The sequence below is a fragment of the Oncorhynchus clarkii genome, chromosome 1 (genome assembly GCF_045791955.1).
Source record: "Oncorhynchus clarkii lewisi isolate Uvic-CL-2024 chromosome 1, UVic_Ocla_1.0, whole genome shotgun sequence".
NCBI classification, from domain to species: Eukaryota; Metazoa; Chordata; class Actinopteri; order Salmoniformes; family Salmonidae; genus Oncorhynchus; species Oncorhynchus clarkii.
In genome coordinates this window covers 85,897,434-85,918,467 of record NC_092147.1, presented here as the reverse complement: position 1 = coordinate 85,918,467, position 21,034 = coordinate 85,897,434, and the positions used below count along the sequence as shown (strand labels likewise).

The following is a 21,034-nucleotide window of genomic DNA, read 5'->3' as shown; positions in this document are numbered from 1 at the left end:
GTTTGTGTGTGTGTACTTGCCGTGTTTGTCCTCTGTCTCTGTGATGGGGGCGGCAGCGGTGGCACAGGGGCACATGCCCTGGCATTTCACACTCAGATCCTTCCCTGTTAAACAGCCCTGCTGCTCCAACTTACACTGGAGGAGAGAGAGAGAGAGGGGGGGGGGGGGGAGAGAGAGAGAGAGAGAGAGAGAGATAGAACGGGGGAGAGAGGAGAGAAAGAGAGAGAGAGATAGAAGGGGGGAGAGAGGAGAGAAAGAGAGAGAGAGAGAGAGAAGGGGGAGAAAGGAGAGGGAGAGAGAGATAGAACGGGGGAGAGAGGAGAGAAAGAGAGAGAGAGATAGAAGGGGGGAGAGAGGAGAGAAAGAGAGAGAGAGAGAGAGAGAGAGAGGGGGGGAGAAAGGAGAGGGAGAGAGAGATAGATAGAAGGGGGAGAGAGGAGAGAAAGAGAGAGAGATAGAAGGGGGGAGAGAGGAGAGAAAGAGAGACAGAGAGAGAGAGAGAACAGGGAGAGAGGAGAGAAAGAGAGAGAGAGAGAGAGAGAGAGAGAGAGATAGAAGGGGGAGAGAGGAGAGAGAGAGAGAGAGAGAGAGAGAGAGAGATAGAAGGGGGGAGAGAGGAGAGAGAGAGAGAGAGAGAGAGAGAGAGAGAGAGAGAGAGAGAGAGAGAGAGAGAGAACAGGGAGAGAGGAGAGAAAGAGAGAGAGGATAAAGCAAGAGGGAGAGAGAGAGAGATTACACTGCAGTTCAACAACAGTACAAATCTACACACCAACTGCATTAGTGAGGTCTGACACTGATGTTGGGTGATTAGGCCTGGTTCACAGTCGGTGTTCCAACTCATCCCAAAGGTGTTCGATGGGGTCGAGGTCAGGACTCTGTGTTGGAACTGTGCATTCGGGCAGGTAGCGTTCTCCTGGCATCCGTCAAACCCAGATTCATCTGTTTGGACGGCCAAATTGTGAAGCGTGATTCATCACTCCAGAGAACGCATTTCCACTGCGTTCTCTGGAGTCCAATGGCGGTGAGCTTTACACCACTCTAGCCATCACTTGGCATTGAGCATGGTGATCATAGGCTTGTGTGCAGCTACTCGGCCACGGAAACCCATTTCATGAAGCTATCAACGAACAGTTCTTGTGCTGACGTTGCTTCCAGAGGCAGTTTGGAACTCGGTAGTGATTTTTGCAACCGAGAACAGATGATTTTACACACTACAGCACTCGGTGGTCCCGTTCTGTGAGCTTGTGTGGCCTACCACTTTGCGGCTGAGCCGTTGTTGCTCCTAGATGTTTCACCTTCACAATAACAGCCCTTACAGTTGACCGAGGCGGCTCTAGCAGGGCAGAAATATGAAGAACTGACTTGTTGGAAAGGTGGCATCCTATGATGATGCCACATTGAAAGTCACTGAGCTCTTCAGTAAGGCCATTCTACTGCCAATGTTTGTCTATGGAGATTGCATGGCTGCGTGCTCAATTTTATACACCTGTCAGCAATGGGTGTGGCTGAAATAGCTCATTTGAAGGGGTGTCCACATACTTTGCATATATTGTATATATTAATCAGAGACAAGAGCACAGAGCTAATCGTCATTTTAAAATGACATACACACAAAAACACAGAAACACATGCATGCATACACACACACACACACACACACAAACACACACACACACACACACACACACACACACACACACACACACACACACACACACACACACACACACACACACACACACACACACACACACACAGGAACACACACACAGGAACACACACACGTATGAACACACACACACACACACACACACACACACACAGGAACACACACACACACACACAGGAACACACACACACAGGAACACACACACACAGGAACACACACACACGTATGAACACACACACACACAGTAACACACACACACAGCTTAATGTGTATTTACAACAGTAGCACTCTTGCTTTTCACCTGCAGCAGAGAGAGAGAGAGAGAGATAAAGAGAGAGTAGAGAGGAGAGAGTAGAGAGAGAGAGTAGAGAGTAGAGAGGAGAGAGGAGAGAGAGAGATGGGGGAGAGAAATAGGGAGAGAAAGAGAGTAGAGAGGAGAGAGAGAGAGGAGAGAGTAGAGAGTAGAGAGTAGAGAGGAGAGAGGAGAGAGAGAGAGTAGAGAGAGAGATTAGAGAGGAGAGAGTAGAGAGAGAGGAGAGAGTAGAGAGTAGAGAGAGAGTAGAGAGTAGAGAATAGAGAGAGAGTAGAGAGTAGAGAGTAGAGAGAGAGAGGAGAGAGTAGAGAGTAGAGAGAGAGAGAGAGAGGAGAGAGTAGAGAGAGAGAGAGAGAGAGAGAGAGGAGAGAGTAGAGAGTAGAGAGAAAGAGGAAAGAGTAGAGAGAGAGAGTAGAGAGAGAGAGAGTAGAGAGTAGAGAGGAGAGAGTAGAGAGAGAGAGTAGAGAGGAGAGAGTAGAGAGTAGAGAGTAGAGAGTAGAGAGAGAGAGGAGAGAGTAGAGAGTAGAGAGAGAGAGAAGCTGTGCCAGGTCCAGGCTTGCCTGAGTTGAACAGGGTAATCTTGAATGCCGATAAAATATTTATGGGGGTGACCGCAGAAAAACAGATTGCTCATTCAAATGACAGAGGAGGGACAGAGGCAGGAGAGAGGAGAGAGGAGAGAGGAGAGAGAAGCTGGAGAGAGAAAAATAGAGAGGAGAGAGTGAAAGACAGAGAAAATTAGGAGAGAGGATGGAGAGAGGAGGGAGACAGGCAGGAGAAAGGAGGAAGAGAGGAGGGAGAGAGGAAAGAGAGTGGGAGGGAGAGAGGAGGGGGAGGGAAAGAGAGTGAGAGAGGAGGGAGAGAGAGAGGAGAGAGATATACAGGGAGAGATGAGAGAGATATACAGGGAGAGATGAGATATACAGGGAGAGATGAGAGAGATATACAGGGAGAGACGAGAGAGATATACAGGGAGAGATGAGATATACAGGGAGAGATGAGAGAGATATACAGGGAGAGACGAGATATACAGGGAGAGACGAGAGAGATTTACAGGGAGAGACGAGAGAGATATACAGGGAGAGACGATATATACAGGGAGAGACGAGAGAGATATACAGGGAGTGATGAGAGAGATATACAGGGAGAGACGAGAGAGATATACAGGGAGAGACGAGATATACAGGGAGAGACGAGATATACAGGGAGAGACGAGAGAGATATACAGGGAGAGACGAGATATACAGGGAGAGACGAGATATACAGGGAGAGACGAGAGAGATATACAGGGAGAGATGAGAGAGGGGCGGAGAGAGAGAGAGGGGAGATGAGAGAGAGGGGCGGAGAGAGAGAGGGGGGAGAGAGGGAGAATTGAATTGACAGAGAGAGGAGAGAGAGGGGGAGAGAGATAGGGGAGACGAGAGAGAGGCGGAGAGAGAGAGGGGGAGAGAGACGGGGAGAGAGGGAGAATGAGGAGGAGAGAGAGAGGGTGGGAGAGAGGGGGACAGGGAGTAATAATTGAATTGAGAGAAAGAGGAGGTATGTTAGTACCTGAGAGGCGTAGTTGTGTTTATCCGTACCACACACAGGGGAGGCAGCAACCACAGGGCAGGGCTTACAGGTGTTCTCATGAGGCATCAGCTCTACAGGCTGTCTGCTTCTACAGAGGAAAAACGGAGATGAGTTAACAGACATATCTATAATAACTCCTGTAATACAACTTCTAAACAATCACAAAGGGAGGACATAAGATTAACAAAATTTAAACTACGTCAACTTGACTCTGCTTGACTTGCTCATCTTCTTACTTAGTGAGCAGCATATCCACTTCCAAAAACAAACCCCAATAGCTTCCTGTACTCTACATTAGCATTCGCAGTAGCATTAGCAGTAGCATTAGCAGTAGCATTAGCAGTAGCATTAGCAGGGCCTCTTACTTAATGATGCTGAGCAGGGTTAGCAGTTAGCATGGCTGTGTTGGTGCTTATAACCCTTCCTTCCACACCACTGCTGCTCCCTCATCTCAAGGGTAGCGTCAAAAATATGAAGCTGTTTATTGAGAAAGATGAATGTCTTGCTGTCGCTGCATATAGCCTTCGCAGGGAATAATGTTTCAATCTGTTAACACGCCTTTTTCCGATTACGTTTGTTCCTGCCACTATTTCTGTTTATTTTACCTTTATTGAACTAGGCAAGTCAGTTAAGAACAAATTCTTATTTTCAATGACGGCCTAGGAACAGTGGGTTAACTGCCTTGTTCAGGGGCAGAACGACCGATTTGTACCTTGTCAGCTCGGGGGATTTGAACTTGCAAACTTCCGGTTACTAGTCCAACGCTCTTACCACTAGGCTACCCTGCCGTCCCACGAGAAGCAGATATATAACGATACCAGAGATAGACATCGGTAGTGCATTGTGTTACCATGGCTACCATGGTTGTAGTGTTATTTAATTATTGCGGTGCCGTCCTTTAAATTTGGTCTTGAAAGCCTGAGGTTCAGAGGCTAGGTCTTAGATCAAAACGTTTCATAAATTATAATAATATCCCAAAGGATCATCTGTAAACATCATGGTGTCTCTAGTCTACTGGGTCATCTGTAAACATCATGGTGTCTCTAGTCTACTGGGTCATCTATAAACATCATGGTGTCTCTAGTCTACTGGGGTCATCTGTAAACATCATGGTGTCTCTAGTCTACTGGGTCATCTATAAACATCATGGTGTCTCTAGTCTACTGGGTCATCTATAAACATCATGGTGTCTCTAGTCTACTGGGTAAAGGTTCATCTATAAACATCATGGTGTCTCTAGTCTACTGGGTAAAGGATTATCTATAAACATCATGGTGTCTCTAGTCTACTGGGGTAAAGGTTCATCTATAAACATCATGGTGTCTCTAGTCTACTGGGTAAAGGTTCAACTATAAACATCATGGTGTCTCTAGTCTACTGGGGTAAAGGTTCATCTATAACCATCATGGTGTCTCTAGTCTACTGGGTAAAGGATTATCTATAAACATCATGGTGTCTCTAGTCTACTGGGGTAAAGGTTCATCTATAACCATCATGGTGTCTCTAGTCTACTGGGTAAAGGATTATCTATAAACATTATGGTGTCTCTAGTCTACTGGGTAAAGGATTATATATAAACATCATGGTGTCTCTAGTCTACTGGGGTAAAGGATCATCTATAAACATCATAGTGTCTCTAGTCTACTGGGGTAAAGGATCATCTATAAACATAATGGTGTCTCTAGTCTACTGGGGTAAAGGTTCATCTATAAACATCATGGTGTCTCTAGTCTACTGGGTAAAGGTTCAACTATAAACATCATGGTGTCTCTAGTCTACTGGGGTAAAGGTTCATCTATAACCATCATGGTGTCTCTAGTCTACTGGGTAAAGGTTCATCTATAAACATCATGGTGTCTCTAGTCTACTGGGTCATCTATAAACATCATGGTGTCTCTAGTCTACTGGGTCATCTATAAACATCATGGTGTCTCTAGTCTACTGGGTCATCTATAAACATCATGGTGTCTCTAGTCTACTGGGTCATCTGTAAACATCATGGTGTCTCTAGTCTACTGGGGTGAAGGTTTATCTATAAACATCATGGTGTCTCTAGTCTACTGGGGTAAAGGTTCATCTATAACCATCATGGTGTCTCTAGTCTACTGGGTAAAGGATTATCTATAAACATCATGGTGTCTCTAGTCTACTGGGGTAAAGGATTATCTATAAACATCATGGTGTCTCTAGTCTACTGGGTAAAGGTTCATCTATAAACATCATGGTGTCTCTAGTCTACTGGGTCATCTATAAACATCATGGTGTCTCTAGTCTACTGGGGTAAAGGGTCATCTATAAACATCATGGTGTCTCTAGTCTACTGGGTAAAGGTTCAACTATAAACATCATGGTGTCTCTAGTCTACTGGGGTAAAGGTTTATCTATAAACATCATGGTGTCTCTAGTCTACTGGGTCATCTATAAACATCATGGTGTCTCTAGTCTACTGGGTAAAGGTTCAACTATAAACATCATGGTGTCTCTAGTCTACTGGGGTGAAGGTTCATCTATAAACATCATGGTGTCTCTAGTCTACTGGGTAAAGGTTAATCTATAAACATCATGGTGTCTCTAGTCTACTGGGGTAAAGGTTCATCTATAAACATCATGGTGTCTCTAGTCTACTGGGGTAAAGGTTCATCTATAAACATCATGGTGTCTCTAGTCTACTGGGGTAAAGGTTCATCTATAAACATCATGGTGTCTCTAGTCTACTGGGTAAAGGATTATCTATAAACATCATGGTGTCTCTAGTCTACTGGGGTAAAGGTTCATCTATAAACATCATGGTGTCTCTAGTCTACTGGGTAAAGGATTATCTATAAACGTCATGGTATCTCTAAATAACACCCAAGAGAGATACTCTACCTGCTTATTGTGTGTGTGTGTGTGTGTGTGTGTGCGTGTGTGTTTGTGTGTGTGTGTGTGTGTGCGTGTGCGTTTGTGTGTGTGTGTGCGTGCGTGCGTGTGTGTGTGTGCGCGAGCGTGCGTGCGTGTGTGTGTGCGCGTGTGTGTGTGTGCGTGCGTGTGTGTGTGTATGTGTGCGTGTGTGTGTGTGCGCGAGCGTGCGTGCGTGCGTGTGTGTGCGCGTGTGTGTGTGTGCGTGCGTGTGTGTGTGTATGTGTGTGTGTATGTGTGTGTGCGTGCATGCGTGCGTGTGTGTGTGTGTGCATTTTTGTGCCTGCATCCCAAATGGAAAACCTACTCCCTACAAAGTGCACTACTTTTGAGGAGAACCCTATGGTCAATAGTAGTGCACAATAAAGGAAATACAAGGAGCTGTTTGGGATGCAGCCTATACCTTTTTAATTAATCATGGCACAGCAGGAATGTTCTAGTCGAAATGACATCATTCAGGGCTTACAGACAAACAGCACGTTGGCACGACGACAGCGATGTAATCAATAGCGCTGCTGTTCAGAAGACATGCTGACAGACGCCTGCTGTCAACGATAACACCGCGGAATAAGTTCCCCTGGTGAGCACAGTTTTCCCTCCAGGACTAATGATATGCAGACTCCTCCCCCCCACCACCACCAGATGACTCTGCCTGTGAATCTCTGAGTGATTGATTCATTGATTGGTTGAACACCCACCTGTGCTCCAGCTTCTTCCGGTTGACATTGACACACGTTGCTCTCTGGTAACCCTGGGTAACACAGATCTTGTGGCGGCTACACTTCACCTTCTGGCACGGATCCTTGGTGGTGTCCACAGCTGGAAGAAGAGGAGGAGGAGGAGGGGGAGGTGGAGGAGGAGGAGGAAGAAGAGGAGGAGGAGGAGGAGGAGGAGGACGAAGAGGAGGAGGAGGAGGAGGAGGAGGGGGAGGTGGAGGAGGAGGAGGAAGAAGAGGAGGAGGAGGAGGAAGAAGAGGAGGAGGAGGAGGAGGAGGAGGGGGAGGTGGAGGAGGGGGAGGTGGAAGAGGAGGGGGAGGAGGGGGAGGAGGAGGAGGAGGGGGAGGAGGAGGTGGAGGAGGGGGAGGTGGAAGAGGAGGAGGAGGAGGAGGTGGAGGTGGAGGAGGAGGAGGTGGAGGAGGAGGAGGAGGAGGTGGAGGAGGAGGGGGAGGTGGAAGAGGAGGAGGAGGTGGAGGTGGAGGAGGTGGAGGAGGAGGAGGAGGAGGTGGAGGAGGAGGGGGAGGTGGAGGGGGAGGAGGAGGAGGAGGTGGAGGAGGAGGAGGAGGAGGAGGAGGAGGAGGTGGAGGAGGAGGGGGAGGTGGAAGAGGAGGAGGTGGAGGTGGAGGAGGAGGAGGTGGAGGAGGAGGAGGAGGAGGTGGAGGAGGAGGAGGTGGAGGAGGAGGAGGAGGAGGTGGAGGAGGAGGGGGAGGTGGAAGAGGAGGAGGAGGAGGAGGTGGAGGTGGAGGAGGTGGAGGAGGAGGAGGAGGAGGTGGAGGAGGAGGAGGAGGAGGTGGAGGAGGAGGGGGAGGTGGAAGAGGAGGAGGAGGAGGAGGTGGAGGTGGAGGAGGTGGAGGAGGAGGAGGAGGAGGAGGAGGAGGTGGAGGAGGAGGAGGTGGAGGAGGAGGAGGAGGAGGTGGAGGAGGAGGGGGAGGTGGAAGAGGAGGAGGAGGAGGAGGTGGAGGTGGAGGAGGTGGAGGAGGAGGAGGAGGTGGAGGAGGAGGGGGAGGTGGAGGGGGAGGTGGAGGAGGAGGAGGAGGAGGTGGAGGAGGAGGAGGAGGAGGTGGGGGAGGAGGAGGAGGAGGTGGAGGAGGAGGAGGAGGAGGTGGAGGAGGAGGGGGAGGTGGAAGAGGAGGAGGAGGAGGAGGTGGAGGTGGAGGAGGTGGAGGAGGAGGAGGAGGAGGTGGAGGAGGAGGGGGAGGTGGAGGGGGAGGAGGAGGAGGAGGTGGAGGAGGAGGAGGAGGAGGGGGAGGTGGAGGTGGAGGAGGAGGAGGAGGGGGAGGTGGAGGAGGGGGAGGTGGAGGAGGAGGAGGAGGGGGAGGAGGAGGAGGGGGAGGAGGAGGGGGAGGTGGAGGAGGAGGAGGTGGAGGAGGAGGAGGAGGGGGAGGTGGAGGAGGAGGAGGTGGAGGAGGAGGAGGAGGGGGAGGTGGAGGGGGAGGTGGAGGTGGAGGAGGAGGGGGAGGTGGAGGTGGAGGAGGAGGAGGTGGAGGAGGAGGAGGAGGGGGAGGTGGAGGGGGAGGTGGAGGTGGAGGAGGAGGAGGTGGAGGAGGAGGAGGAGGGGGAGGTGGAGGAGGAGGAGGTGGAGGAGGTGGAGGAGAGAAAAATAAAGAAGAAGAAGAAGAAGAAGGAAATCAAAGTTCATATTCTGGTCATATAAATGATTTAGTAGATTTTTAACCCCAGAGAAACACAGATGCTGCAGATCTCCAGTTTTAGGAGTTAAGGGCCTTGTTCAAGGGCACAACGGCTGGAGAGACAATAGCAGGTATGATACACAGCAGGTATGATACACAGCAGGTAATATACGTAGCAGGTATGATACATAGCAGGTATGACACATCGCCGGGGGCGGCAGGGTAGCCTAGTGGTTAGAGTGTTGGACTAGTAACCAAAAGGTTGCACGTTCAAACCCCCGAGTTGACAAGGTAAAAAGAATAATGGTCTGGGGCTGTTTTTCAGGGTTCGGGCCCCTTAGTTCCAGTGAACAGTTTGGGGAAGACCCCTTTCCTGTTTCAGCATGCACAAAGCAAGGTCCATACAGAAATTGAAGGTCCATACAGAAATTGAACTTGACTGACCTGCACAGAGCCCTGACCTCAACCCCATTCAACACCTTTGGGATGAATTGGAACGCCGACTGCGAGCCAGACCTCATCACCCAACATCAGTTTCTCCGACCTCACTAATGTGCTTGAGCAGCAGCGTTCCAACATCTAGTGGAAAGCCTTCCCAAAAGAGTGGAGGCAGCAATGTTCCAACATCTAGTGGAAAGCCTTCCCAAAAGAGTGGAGGCTGTTATAGCAGCAACGTTCCAACATCTAGTGGAAAGCCTTCCCAGAAGAGTGGAGGCTGTTATAGCAACAATGTTCCAACATCTAGTGGAAAGCCTTCCCAAAAGAGTGGAGGCTGTTATAGCAACAATGTTCCAACATCTAGTGGAAAGCCTTCCCAAAAGAGTGGAGGCTGTTATAGCAGCAACGTTCCAACATCTAGTGGAAAGCCTTCCCAGAAGAGTGGAGGCTGTTATAGCAGCAACGTTCCAACATCTAGTGGAAAGCCTTCCCAGAAGAGTGGAGGCTGTTATAGCAGCAACGTTCCAACATCTAGTGGAAAGCCTTCCCAGAGGAGTGGAGGCTGTTATAGCAGCAACGTTCCAACATCTAGTGGAAAGCCTTCCCAGAAGAGTGGAGGCTGTTATAGCAGCAAAGGGGGGGGGGGGCAACTCCATATTAATGCCCATGATTTAGGAAGGAGATGTTCGTTGAACAGGTGTCCACATACTTCTGATCATGTAGTGTATTTTGACTTACTGCAGTGAGTCAAAACTGAATGTTATTGTCAGCTCTACAAGGGTGTCTCTCTGGTGTCTCTAGATAGACAGAGTGACTGTTTTACAGACTGTCTGATATAACAGCTGTTCTGGTGTCTCTAGACAGACAGGGCTTCTGTTTTACAGACTGTCTGATATAACAGCTGTTCTCTGGTATCTCTAGACAGACAGGGCTTCTGTTTTACAGACTGTCTGATATAACAGCTGTTCTGGTGTCTCTAGACAGACAGGGCTTCTGTTTTACAGACTGTCTGACATAACAGCTGTTTTCTAGTGTCTCTAGACAGACAGGGCTTATATTTTACAGACTGTCTGATATAACAGCTGTTTTCTAGTGTCTCTAGACAGACCGGGATTATATTTTACAGACTGTCTGATATAACAGCTGTTTTTTTGTGTCTCTAGACAGACAGTGCTTATATTTTACAGACTGCCTGATATAATAGTAAGAAACAACCAAGCAAATACATTTCACCTAAATAATATAACAATACCTGCCACTTTCCAGACGCTATTATCCAAAGCAATTGGGTATTTCTCTGAATACCAGTATATCTGACAGGATTGATTGGGTATCTCTCTGATTAGCAGTATCTCTGAGATGATTGATTGGGTATTTCTCTGATTACCAGTATCTCTGACAGAATTGATTGGGTATTTATCTGATTACCAGTATCTCTGACAGGATTGATTGGGTATCTCTCTGATTACCAGTATATCTGACAGGATTGATTGGGTATGTCTGATTACCAGGATCTCTAACAGGATTGATTGGGTATCTCTCTGATTACAGTATCTCTGACCAGATTGATTTTTGTCTTACTGAGATTTACTGTCAGGGCCCATGTCTAACAGAATCAGTGCAGAATATATAGATGCTGCTGTAGGCCCTCCTTGGTTGGGGACAGAAGCACCAGATCATCAGCAAACAGTAGACATTTGACTTTAGAGTCCAGTAGGGTGAGGCCAGGTGCTGCAGACTGTTCTAGTGCCCTCGCCAATTTATTGATATATATGTTGAAGAGGGTGGGGCTCAAACTGCATCCCTGTCTCACCCCACGGCTATGAGGAAAGAAATCTGTGTGTTTATTGCCAATTTTAACTGTTGCTTGTTGCTTGTGTACATTGATTTTAAAATATTGTATGTTTCCCCCAACTCCCAACTCCACTTCCCATCAATTCATTCATGCCAAATTAAGTTAAAAGCTTTTTTGAAAATCAACAAAGCATGTGAAGACTTTGCCTTTGCTTCGGTTTGTTTATCAATTAGGATGTGTACTTGGTCTGTCATATGGTATTTTGGTAAGAATTTGACACGTCTGCTTTCTCTCTCTCTCTATTCCCATCTCTCTCATTATCATTTCCTCTCTCTCTGTTCCTCTTTCTCTCTTTACCTATCTCATTATCGTTCCCTCTCTCTCTGTTTCTCTTTCTCTCTCACTGTTCCTCTCTCTCTCTCACAATCGTTACATCTCTCTGTTCCTCTCACTCTCTCTCCATTCCTATTGTCATGACGTGGCCCTCTTTGGATATAGCAAGAACCAACTCTCTCTTTCTCACCACCTCTTTCTTCCCCCTACACCCAGGTTCTGTTATCTCAGGTCATAAATTCCTGGAGGAGACTCTCTTCCCACCCCGGCCATGCAGTATAGAGAGAGGGTTTCACAGTAGAACAAAGGAACTTCTTCTACCTCACAGAACTTGAGAACTGAACAATATCCATGTTTTGGAGAGTGTGTAAACAGTCGGAGAATCGAGCTACGACCAGTCCGTTTTGTCTAATGTTTGTGACCTCCTGAGAGACAATACAGCCACATTACCATAACTCTGTTTATACAAGAGTCTCCGTTATGAAATTTGCATCTAATTATTGTTTAAAATGAATGAGTGAAGATGAAACTATTTGTGAAATTATGTAATGTGATTTTAAACTGTTTTTATTTTATTTATTTTGTTATAATTTTTTAATTTTACCCCCTTTTACTCCCCAATTTCATGGTATCCAATTGTTAGTAGTTACTGTCTTGTCTCATCGCTACAACTCCCGTAAATCTGAAGTTTTTCCTTGGTGCCCCGACTTCCTAGTTAATTACATTTACATGATTAGTTTAATCACGTAATAATAATTACAGAGAATTGATTTGATAAAATAAGTCTTCACTTTAATGATGCCAAAGACACAACAACTTCTCTCTCGTTATCGTTCCCTCTCTCTCATTATCGTTCCCTCTCTCTGTTCCTCTCTCTTTCTGTCGACCCCCTCCCTCCCTCCTTCCCTCCCTCCACAGCAGGTTGAATGGTTCATTGCCAACCTCGCTTGCACTAAGGGACCAAATTACCATTATAGTGCGTTACTTTTAACCAGAGAGAGCACAGAGCTCTCTCTGGTTAAAGTAGTGCACTATAAAAGGTCTAGGGTGCCATTTGGGATGCAACCCTAGAGTCAATGGTCACCTGCCAGTATCAGTAAGAGAGGGGATGTCACGCCAGGCTGTCTCATCGATTCCCTCAATACGTTGGCAGAAAGGTGTTTAGGAGGCTCGTTGAGGCAAATTGAAGCTGTCAAATCCTGAGTCAGCTTCTAGCAGCTGCTTTGTAGTCAACAGGCAACACAGTCAACAGAACTGGGCCCTGGTCAACAGTAGTCAACAGAGCTGGGCCCTGGTCAACAGTAGTCAACAGAACTGGGCCCTCCCTGGTCAACAGTAGTCAACAGAACTGGGCCCTGGTCAACAGTAGTCAACAGAGCTGGGCCCTGGTCAACAGTAGTCAACAGAACTGGGCCCTCCCTGGTCAACAGTAGTCAACAGAACTGGGCCCTGGTCAACAGTGGTCAACAGAACTGGGCCCTGGTCAACAGTAGTCAACAGAGCTGGGCCCTGGTCAACAGTAGTCAACAGAGCTGGGCCCTCCCTGGTCAACAGTAGTCAACATAACTGGGCCCTGGTCAACAGTAGTCAACAGAGCTGGGCCCTGGTCAACAGTAGTCAACAGAACTGGGCCCTCCCTGGTCAACAGTAGTCAACAGAGCTGGGCCCTGGTCAACAGTAGTCAACAGAACTGGGCCCTGGTCAACAGTAGTCAACAGAGCTGGGCCCTGGTCAACAGTAGTCAACAGAACTGGGCCCTGGTCAACAGTAGTCAACAGAGCTGGGCCCTGGTCAACAGTAGTCAACAGAGCTGGGCCCTGGTCAACAGTAGTCAACAGAGCTGGGCCCTGGTCAACAGTAGTCAACAGAGCTGGGCCCTGGTCGACAGTAGTCAACAGAGCTGGGCCCTGGTCAACAGTAGTCAACAGAGGTGGGCCCTGGTCAACAGTAGTCAACAGAACTGGGCCCTGGTCAACAGTAGTCAACAGAGCTGGGCCCTGGTCAACAGTAGTCAACAGAGCTGGGCCCTGGTCAACAGTAGTCAACAGAGCTGGGCCCTGGTCAACAGTAGTCAACAGAGCTGGGCCCTGGTCAACAGTAGTCAACAGAGCTGGGCCCTGGTCAACAGTAGTCAACAGAGCTGGGCCCTGGTCAACAGTAGTCAACAGAGCTGGGCCCTGGTCAACAGTAGTCAACAGAGCTGGGCCCTGGTCAACAGTAGTCAACAGAGCTGGGCCCTGGTCAACAGTAGTCAACAGAGCTGGGCCCTGGTCAACAGTAGTCAACAGAGCTGGGCCCTGGTCAACAGTAGTCAACAGAACTGGGCCCTGGTCAACAGTAGTCAACAGAGCTGGGCCCTGGTCAACAGTAGTCAACAGAGCTGGGCCCTGGTCAACAGTAGTCAACAGAGCTGGGCCCTGGTCAACAGTAGTCAACAGAGCTGGGCCCTGGTCAACAGTAGTGCACCACAGTACCTTCAAAAAGATTTCACACCCCTTGACCTTTTCCACATTTTGTTATGTTACAAAGTGAGATAAATTTTTTTTTTTTTTAAATCAACAATCTACACAAAATACTCTGTAATGTCAAAGTGGAAGAAAAATGTGTAAAAAAATTCATGAAAAATAAAACACTAATATATCTTGATTAGATAAGTATTCAACTCCCTGAGTCAATACATGTTAGAATCACCTTGGCAGTGATTACAGCTGTGAGTCTTTCTGGGTGAGTCTCTAAGAGCTTTCCACACCTGGGTCTTTCTGGGTAAGTCTTTAAGAGCTTTCCACACCTGGATTGTGCAACATTTGCCCATTATTCTTTAAACAATTATTCAATCTCTGTCAAATTGGTTGTTGATCATTGCTCGACAACCATTTTTAGGTCTTGCCATATATTTTCAAGCAGATTTAAGTAAAAACTGTAACTCGGCCACTCAGGAACATTCACTGTCTCCTTGGTTAGTAGATTTGGCCTTGAGTTTTAGGTTATTGTCCTGCTGAAAGGTAAATTAATCTCCCAGTGTCTGGTGGAAAGCAGACTGAACCAGGTTTTCCTCTAGGATTTTGTCAGTGCTTAGCTCCATTCTGTTTATTTTTTATCCTGAAAAACCACCCAGTCCTTAACGTCTACAAGCATACCCATAACATGATGTAGCCACCCTTATGCTTGAAAATATGGAGAGTGGTACTCAGTAATATGTTGTATTCGATTTGCCCCAAACACAACCCTTTGTGTGAATAGTGAATTATTTTGCCACATTCCAAATCAAATCAAATTTTATTTGTCACATACACATGGTTAGCAGCACATGGTTAGCAGATGTTAATGCGAGTGTAGCGAAATGCTTGTGCTTCTAGTTCCGACAATGCAGTAATAACCAACAAGTAATCTAGCTAACAATTCCAAAACTACTACCTTATACACACAAGTGTAAGGGGATAAAGAATATGTACATAAAGATATATGAATGAGTGATGGTACAGAGCGGCATAGGCGGCATAGGCAAGATACAGTAGATGGTATTGAGTGCAGTATATACATATGAGATGAGTATGTAAACAAAGTGGCATAGTTAAAGTGGCTAGTGATACATGTATTACATAAAGATGCAGTAGATGATATAGAGTACAGTATATACATATACATATGAGATGAATAATGTAGGGTATGTAAACATTATATTAGGTAGCATTGTTTAAAGTGACTAGTGATATATTTTGTTGCAGTATTACTTTAGTGTGTTTGTTGCAAACAGGATGCATGTTTTCAAATATTTTTATTCTGCACAAGCTGCCTTCTTTTCACTCTGTCATTTAGGTTAGTATTGTGGAGTAACTACAATGTTGTTAAATCCATCCTCAGTTTTCTCCCGTCACAGCCATGAAACTCTGTAACAGTTTTAAAGTCACCATTGACCTCATGGTGAAATCTCTGAGCGGTTTCCTTTCTCTCCGGCAACTGAGTTAGGAAGGAGGCCTGTATCTTTATATTGACTGGGTGTATTGATACACCATCCAAAGTGTAATGAATAACTTCACCATGTTCAAAAGAGATTTCAATGTCTGCTTCTTTTTTTCCTCCCATCTACCAATAGGAGCCCTTCATTGTGAGTCACTGGAAAACCTCCCTGGTCTTTGTGGTTGAATCTGTTTGAAATTCACTGCTCGACCTTACAGATAATTGTATGTTTTGGGGGAGAGAGACGAGGTAGTCATAAAAAATGATGTTAAGCACTATTATTGCACACAGAGTGTGTCAATGCAACTTATTGTGTGACTTGTTAATTACATTTTTACTCCTGAACTTATTGAGGCTTGCCATGACAAAGGGGTTGAATACGTATTGACTCAAGACATTTCAGCTTTTCACTAAATTGTACATTTCTTTTTAATCATAATTCCACTTTGACATTATGGGGTATTGTGTGTAAGCCAGTGCCTAAACATCACAATTGAAACGATTTTAAAATCAGACTGTAACACAACAAAATGTGTAGAAAGTCTGAATGAAGGAACTGTATACAAGGAATAGGGTGCCAGTTGTATACATGGAATAGGGTGCCAGATGGAATAGGGTGCCAGATAAATACATGGAATAGGGTGCCAGTTGAATAGCTGGAATAGGGTGCCAGATAAATACATGGAATATGGTGCCAGTTGTATACATGGAATAGGGTGCCAGATGGAATAGGGTGTCAGTTGTATACAAGGAATAGGGTGCCAGATAAATACAGGGAATATGGTGCCAGATAATACATGGAATAGGGTGCCAGATAAATACATGGAATAGGGTGCCAGTTGTATAGTGGGAATAGGGTGCCAGTTGTATACAGGGAATAGGGTGCCAGTTGTATACAGGGAATAGGGTGCCAGTTGTATACAGGGAATAGGGTGCCAGTTGTATACAGGGAATAGGGTGCCAGTTGAATAGTGGGAATAGGGTGCCAGTTGTATACAGGGAATAGGGTGCCAGTTGTATAGTGGGAATAGGTTGCCAGTTGTATACAGGGAATAGGGTGCCAGTTGAATAGTGGGAATAGGGTGCCAGTTGAATAGTGGGAATAGGTTGCCAGTTGTATAGTGGGAATAGGTTGCCAGTTGTATACAGGGAATAGGGTGCCAGTTGAATAGTGGGAATAGGGTGCCAGTTGAATAGTGGGAATAGGGTGCCAGTTGTATAGTGGGAATAGGGTGCCAGTTGTATAGTGGGAATAGGTTGCCAGTTGTATAGTGGGAATAGGTTGCCAGTTGTATACAGGGAATAGGGTGCCAGTTGAATAGTGGGAATAGGGTGCCAGTTGAATACAGGGAATAGGGTGCCAGTTGTTTACAGGGAATAGGGTGCCAGTTGCATACAGGGAATAGGGTGCCAGTTGTATACAGGGAATAGGGTGCCAGTTGAATAGTGGGAATAGGGTGCCAGTTGTATACAGGAAATAGGGTGCCAGTTGTATACAGGGAATAGGGTGCCAGTTGTATACAGTACAAGAGAGAGGGTTACAGTACAGGAGAGAGAGAGCTACAGTACAGGAGAGATTGCTACAGTACAGGAGAGAGAGAGAGAGCTACAGTACAGGAGAGAGAGGGCTACAGCACAAGAGAGAGAGCTACAGTACAGGAGAGAAAGAGAGCTACAGTACAGAAGAGAGAGGGTTACAGTACAGGAGAGAGAGCTGCAGTACAGGAGAGAGAGCTACAGTACAGGAGAGAGAGAGCTACAGTACAGGAGAGAGAGCTACAGTACAGGAGAGAGCGCTACAGTACAGGAGAGAGAGAGAGCTACAGTACAGGAGAGAGAGAGCTACAGTACAGGAGAGAGAGAGCTAGAGTACAGGAGAGAGAGAGCTACAGTACAGGAGAGAGAGAGCTACAGTACAGGAGAGAGAGAGCTACAGTACAGGAGAGAGAGGGTTACAGTACAGGAGAGAGAGCTGCAGTACAGGAGAGAGAGAGCTACAGTACAGGAGAGAGAGAGCTACAGTACAGGAGAGAGAGCTACAGTACAGGAGAGAGATAGCTACAGTACAGGAGAGAGAGCTACAGTACAGGAGAGAGCTACAGTACAGGAGAGAGAGAGCTACAGTACAGGAGAGAGAGAGCTACAGTACAGGAGAGAGAGAGCTACAGTACAGGAGAGAGAGAGAGCTACGGTACAGGAGAGAGAGAGCTACAGTACAGGAGAGAAAGAGCTACAGTACAGGAGAGAAAGAGCTACAGTACAGGAGAGAGGGAGCTACAGTACAGGAGAGAGAGCTACTGTACAGGAGAGAGAGCTACAGTACAGGAGAGAGAGCTACAGTACAGGAGAGAGAGAGCTACAGTACAGGAGAGAGAGAGCTACAGTACAGGAGAGAGAGAGCTACAGTACATGAGAGAGAGAGCTACAGTACAGGAAAGAAAGAGCTACAGTACAGGAGAGAGAGAGAGCTACAGTACAGGAGCGAGAGAGAGCTACAGTACAGGAGAGAGAGCTACAGTACAGGAGAGAGAGCTACAGTACAGGAGAGAGAGCTACAGTACAGGAGAGAGAGCTACAGTACAGGAAAGAGAGCTACAGTACAGGAGAGAGAGAGCTACAGCACAGGAGAGAGAGAGCTACAGTACAGGAGAGAGAGAGCTACAGTACAGGAGAGAGAGCTACAGTACAGGAGAGAGAGCTACAGTACAGGAAAGAGAGCTACAGTACAGGAGAGAGAGCTACAGCACAGGAGAGAGAGAGCTACAGTACAGGTGAGAGAGAGCAACAGTACAGGAGAGAGGGGGCTACAGTACAGGAGAGAGGGGGCTGTGAGTAAAGCATCACAAGCCAGGAGGGGAAACAGAGGTATAAAGGGTGTCAGGTAGCCTGGTGTTGAGAGCATTGCGCCATTAACAGAAAGTTGTCTGGTTCGAACACCCAAGCTCCTAATTGGCTCCTAATTGGCTCCTAATTGGCTCCTAATTGGCTCCAGGGGCGCCGTACTACTATGGCTGACCTTGTAAAAGAAGACACTGGACCTATCTGGTGTATGAGACAATACAACATCATTATAATTTCTGTATCATTACAGCCTCATTATCATTACAGGGTCATTATCATTTCAGCGTCATTATCATTGAAGTATCATTATCATTATCGTTACAATGTCATTATCGATACAACATCATTATCAATTAGCTATAGGAAATCAACTGAGCGATGGACAGAAGGAATATGTTGAGTGACATCTGGTGCTACTGTACTGATGCTACTGTACTGTACTGGTGTTACTATACTGTACTGGTGCTACTGTACTGTACTGGTGCTACTGTACTGTACTGGTGCTACTGTACTGTACTGGTGCTACTGTACTGTACTGGTGTTACTATACTGTACTGGTGCTACTGTACTGTACTGGTGCTACTGTACTGATGCTACTGTACTGTACTGATGCTACTGTACTGTACTGGTGTTACTATACTGTACTGGTGCTACTGTACTGTACTGGTGCTACTGTACTGTACTGGTGCTACTGTACTGATGCTACTGTACTGTACTGGTGTTACTATACTGTACTGGTGCTACTGTACTGTACTGGTGCTACTGTACTGTACTGGTGCTGCTGTACTGGTGCTACTGTACTGTACTGGTGCTACTATACTGTACTGGTGCTACTGTACTGTAGCTACTGTACTGTACTGGTGCTGCTGTACTGGTGCTACTATACTGTACTGGTGATACTGTACTGTATTGGTACTACTGTACTGGTGCTACTGTACTGGTGCTACTGTACTGTACTGGTGCTACTATACTGTACTGGTGCTACTGTACTGGTGCTACTGTACTGTACTGGTGCTACTATACTGTACTGGTGCTACTGTACTGGTGCTACTGTACTGTACTGGTGCTACTATACTGTACTGGTGCTGCTGTACTGGTGCTACTGTACTGGTGCTACTGTACTGGTGCTACTGTACTGTACTGGTACTACTGTACTGGTGCTACTATACTGTACTGGTGCTACTATACTGGTGCTACTGTACTGGTGTGTTTCTTTGTACTGTATGGAGATATCGGTGATAAACTGTAGGTGTGGGTGATAAACTGGAGATGTGGGTGATAAACTGGAGATATCGGTGATAAACTGTAGATGTGGGTGATAAACTGGAGGTGTAGGTGATAAACTGGACATGTGGGTGATAAACTGGAGGTGTGGGTGATAAACTGGAGATGTAGGTGATAAACTGGAGGTGTGGGTGATAAACTGGAGGTGTGGGTGATAAACTGGAGATGTGGGTGATAAACTGGAGATGTGGGTGATAAACTGGAGGTGTGGGTGATAAACTGGACATGTGGGTGATAAACTGGAGGTGTGGGTGATAAACTGGAGATGTGGGTGATAAACTGTAGATGTGGGTGATAAACACACACGTTGGTTCATTTCATTGAAATGACGTGGAAACAATGTTGATTCAACCAACGTGTACCCAGTGGGAAGGCACTGAAGATGAACGTGTTGTGATTCTAACGAGGGGTCAGAGTAGGGGGTCTGTTGTGTCGTGTACCCAGTGGGACGGCTCTGAAGATGAACGTGTTGTGATTCTAACGAGGGGTCAGAGTAGGGGGTCTGTTGTGTCGTGTACCCAGTGGGACGGCTCTGAAGATGAACGTGTTGCGATTCTAACGAGGGGTCAGAGTAGGGGGTCTGTTGTATCACACTATAAATGCATCCCAAATGGCACCCTATTCCTTTTGTAGTGCACTACTTTTGACCAGGGCCCACAGGGCTATACAGGGAATAGGGTGCCATTTGGGATGTACCCAACCACCACACCCACTCTGCCTCACTTAAAAGGCATTCACTTTGCCTCAGAGGAGTAAAGATGAGTTAAAGGCAATCCTTGTCATCTGTTTCTATAACAGAGGGAATAACTAATGTATGACCCCCCCCCCCCCCCCACACACAAAAATAATTACAAAAGTCCCTGTAGCTACGTGGGCGCTAACTTTCATTTGAATATCATTAATTCATCCCAGCTAGCCACCCCCCTTGTGGGAGCGATCCCACAGAGCTAAATTGATTCGGGGATCCTCTTCATCACAAATTGAACAAGACAGTTGAAATGCAACGTCTGGTAAGGTAGGTGGAACAGTGTTGTACCCTTGGATATTACAAAAGACCTTACAAACTCAGCGAGATCCCCCCCCCTCCAGCCCTTTAAAGTGCTGTGATTTAGATGTCGGCGCTGCTGCCTAACTGAAGGCTGTCTGAGGGTCATTACAGTGTCTTGGATGGGACAGAAAGCTAGCAGCACATTACGACAGAGAAGCTAACCATTTTCCACCTTGGAACGGTACACTGTAGCTTTGAACAAATGTTGAACGTATTGGCTCCTTGATCTGCCTTGAGAAAAAGACTGGTTTAACCTGTAATTTACTCTACTGACTAACTACACCGAACAAAAATATAAACGCAGCATGTTAAGTGTTGGTACCATGTTCCATGAGCTGAAATAAAAAAAGCTTATTTCTCTCAAATTTTTTCATCCCTGTTAGTGAGCCTTTCTCCTTTTGCCAAGATAATCCATCCACCTGACAGGTGTGGCACATCAAGAAGCTGATTAAACAGCTTGATCATTACACATGTGCACCTTGTGCTGGGGACAATAAAAGGCCACTCTAAAATGTGCAGTTTTGTCACACAATACTACA

The 21,034-nt window shown here is 46.6% G+C and overlaps 1 protein-coding gene across 1 annotated transcript in view; it reads right to left on the bottom strand.

Annotated features, from left to right (window-relative positions):
* Positions 1 to 21,034, bottom strand: part of LOC139418099 (testican-2-like) — a 97,428-nt gene that overhangs the window by 28,940 nt on the left and 47,454 nt on the right. The window contains exons 3-5 of the mRNA XM_071167285.1: positions 7,151 to 7,271; positions 3,534 to 3,642; positions 21 to 135 (exon numbers count right to left, since the gene is read on the bottom strand). Coding sequence (XP_071023386.1) covers positions 21 to 135; positions 3,534 to 3,642; positions 7,151 to 7,271 — 345 coding nt within the window. The remainder of the gene's footprint in view (positions 1 to 20; positions 136 to 3,533; positions 3,643 to 7,150; positions 7,272 to 21,034) is intronic.